Here is a 1,976-nt window from a genome sequence, read left to right as displayed (position 1 = left end):
TATATATATATATATATATATATATATATATATATATATATATTTATATATATTATATTATATTATATATATATAATATACATATACATATATATATTTTTCCTGTCTTGGTTTTTGTTTACTACTTTGGAATCCTCCGCTTAGCAGGTTAATCCACTTCGCGGGAAGAGCTATTCTAAGAGCGTGTTCTGCCTCATCTTTGAAACGCCTAGTTTAGAATAGAGGCAGCTGATGAAGGAAAAGTTCCATAAGTGGCTTGTCTGTTTTCCTGTGTGTTCGTTCTGTTGTCCATAAAAAAAGTCCGTTTTTTTGTGCTTTGTTTATAATCCTGTTCCTTTTTTGTCCACGTTTTTTTGATGTCCTGTATCCGGATATGCATCTATGTATACATGTAGATGTAGGTATGTACATATATGTATATATACATGCATATGCTCATATATCATTTGTATTATATATATATATATGTATATATATATAGGCATGGCTGAATGGTTGAGAAATTCACTTCCCAACTACATAGCTTTCAGTTCAGTCCTACTGCATGCCACTTTGGGCAAATATCTTTTACTATAGTCTGAGGCCAACTATAGTATTGTGAATGGATTTTGTAGACAGAAACTATGAGAGCCTGTCTTATGTATACATATGTGGATTTGTGTTTGTGTTTCTCTGTTTTTTGACTTTGTGTAATTGTTGTACACAAATGTTACTGTCACACGAGTGGTGGTGTTCATTTTCAATTTTCCATGGAAACATGTCTGGCTGTGGAAGAATATCACCTTGCTTGGAAACACATGAGGATTGGCAACAAGAACGGCACTTTTGCTGTTGGAAATCTACTCCAACAAATTCCATCTGACTCAATGCAAGCATAGCAAATTGGACATTAAAATGATGATGATGATGATGATACTCATATACACAAACATACATATACCACATTCGTCCATTTATTATGCATGCCCATATATAATAATGCACACACCAATTATCAACAATGAAAAGGGAGAAGAAAAGAATCTCTCATGTATAGTCCTCATTTACTTTTCTTTAAGTACTGTGATATATGATAAAAAAATTAAAAAAACATATTTATAGATTTATTATAAGGACAGATAAAAAATATTTTAAAATAGTGCACGTTTACTAAATTTAACAAGGTAAAAACAAGCAAATGTGAATGTGAACTTTGAACTTGACAGGTGTAGATCAGGAAAATTATGCATTGTGTTATCGGTGCATAGTACTTAATGTTGTTTACTGAATCTTGTTTTCTGACTGATTTGGGCCTAATCAACAACAGCAATGCACTGATAACAACAATGACAACAATAAAAAGAGTACAAAATTAGGCAATTTTTTAAAACTTCATGCATAAAAATGTGGTCAACAAAAACAAACTACTGCATTGACTGAAATTAAAATGTAAACAGATGATTGTTAGTTATCAGCAAAAACTGATAATAAAGATGCTAATTTTAAAATGTAGTTGATTTATTTTAATTAACTGTTTTGTTTTTTTGTTTTTTTAATAATTAAACTGAACAGAGTTGGGGGAGGGAAATACAAAATCAACTTTGGTATACAACAGATACACACACTCACACACAAACACGTGTGCACATGCACACAGACTTACATGCACGCACGCGCACACACGCACACACACACACACACACACACACACACACAGATATATATACATACATGGAGACAATCACTACCTTCCTTTCACCTTCAGTTGATGCAGTTTGTGTTCTCTCATCAGCCATATTCATCATCATCATCATCATCATCATCATCATCATCATCATCATCATCATCATCATCGTCATCCTCATCCTCATCATCATTTTATGTGTTCACTCTTCCACGTTTAAACAGGTTGGATGGAATTTGTTGCGGTGGATTTTCTATGCCTAGCTGTCATTCCTCTTGTGAATCTTCAACTCTTTTCAAGTAAGGTAATATTT

General features: G+C 32.6%; 1 protein-coding gene across 3 annotated transcripts in view; it reads left to right on the top strand.

The window, feature by feature from the left end:
• Positions 1-1,976, top strand: part of LOC106873285 (protein timeless) — a 64,414-nt gene that overhangs the window by 30,278 nt on the left and 32,160 nt on the right. For 2 of the 3 annotated variants that reach the window (XM_052970667.1, XM_052970668.1), the window contains exon 5: positions 1,888-1,962. The exons of the other annotated variant lie outside the window; for it this stretch is intronic. In XM_052970667.1, coding sequence (XP_052826627.1) covers positions 1,888-1,962 — 75 coding nt within the window. The remainder of the gene's footprint in view (positions 1-1,887; positions 1,963-1,976) is intronic. 3 annotated transcript variants of the gene reach the window in all.

This window comes from Octopus bimaculoides, chromosome 9 (genome assembly GCF_001194135.2).
Source record: "Octopus bimaculoides isolate UCB-OBI-ISO-001 chromosome 9, ASM119413v2, whole genome shotgun sequence".
In the NCBI taxonomy this organism is placed as follows: Eukaryota; Metazoa; Mollusca; class Cephalopoda; order Octopoda; family Octopodidae; genus Octopus; species Octopus bimaculoides.
This window is presented reverse-complemented; position numbering and strand designations above follow the sequence as displayed.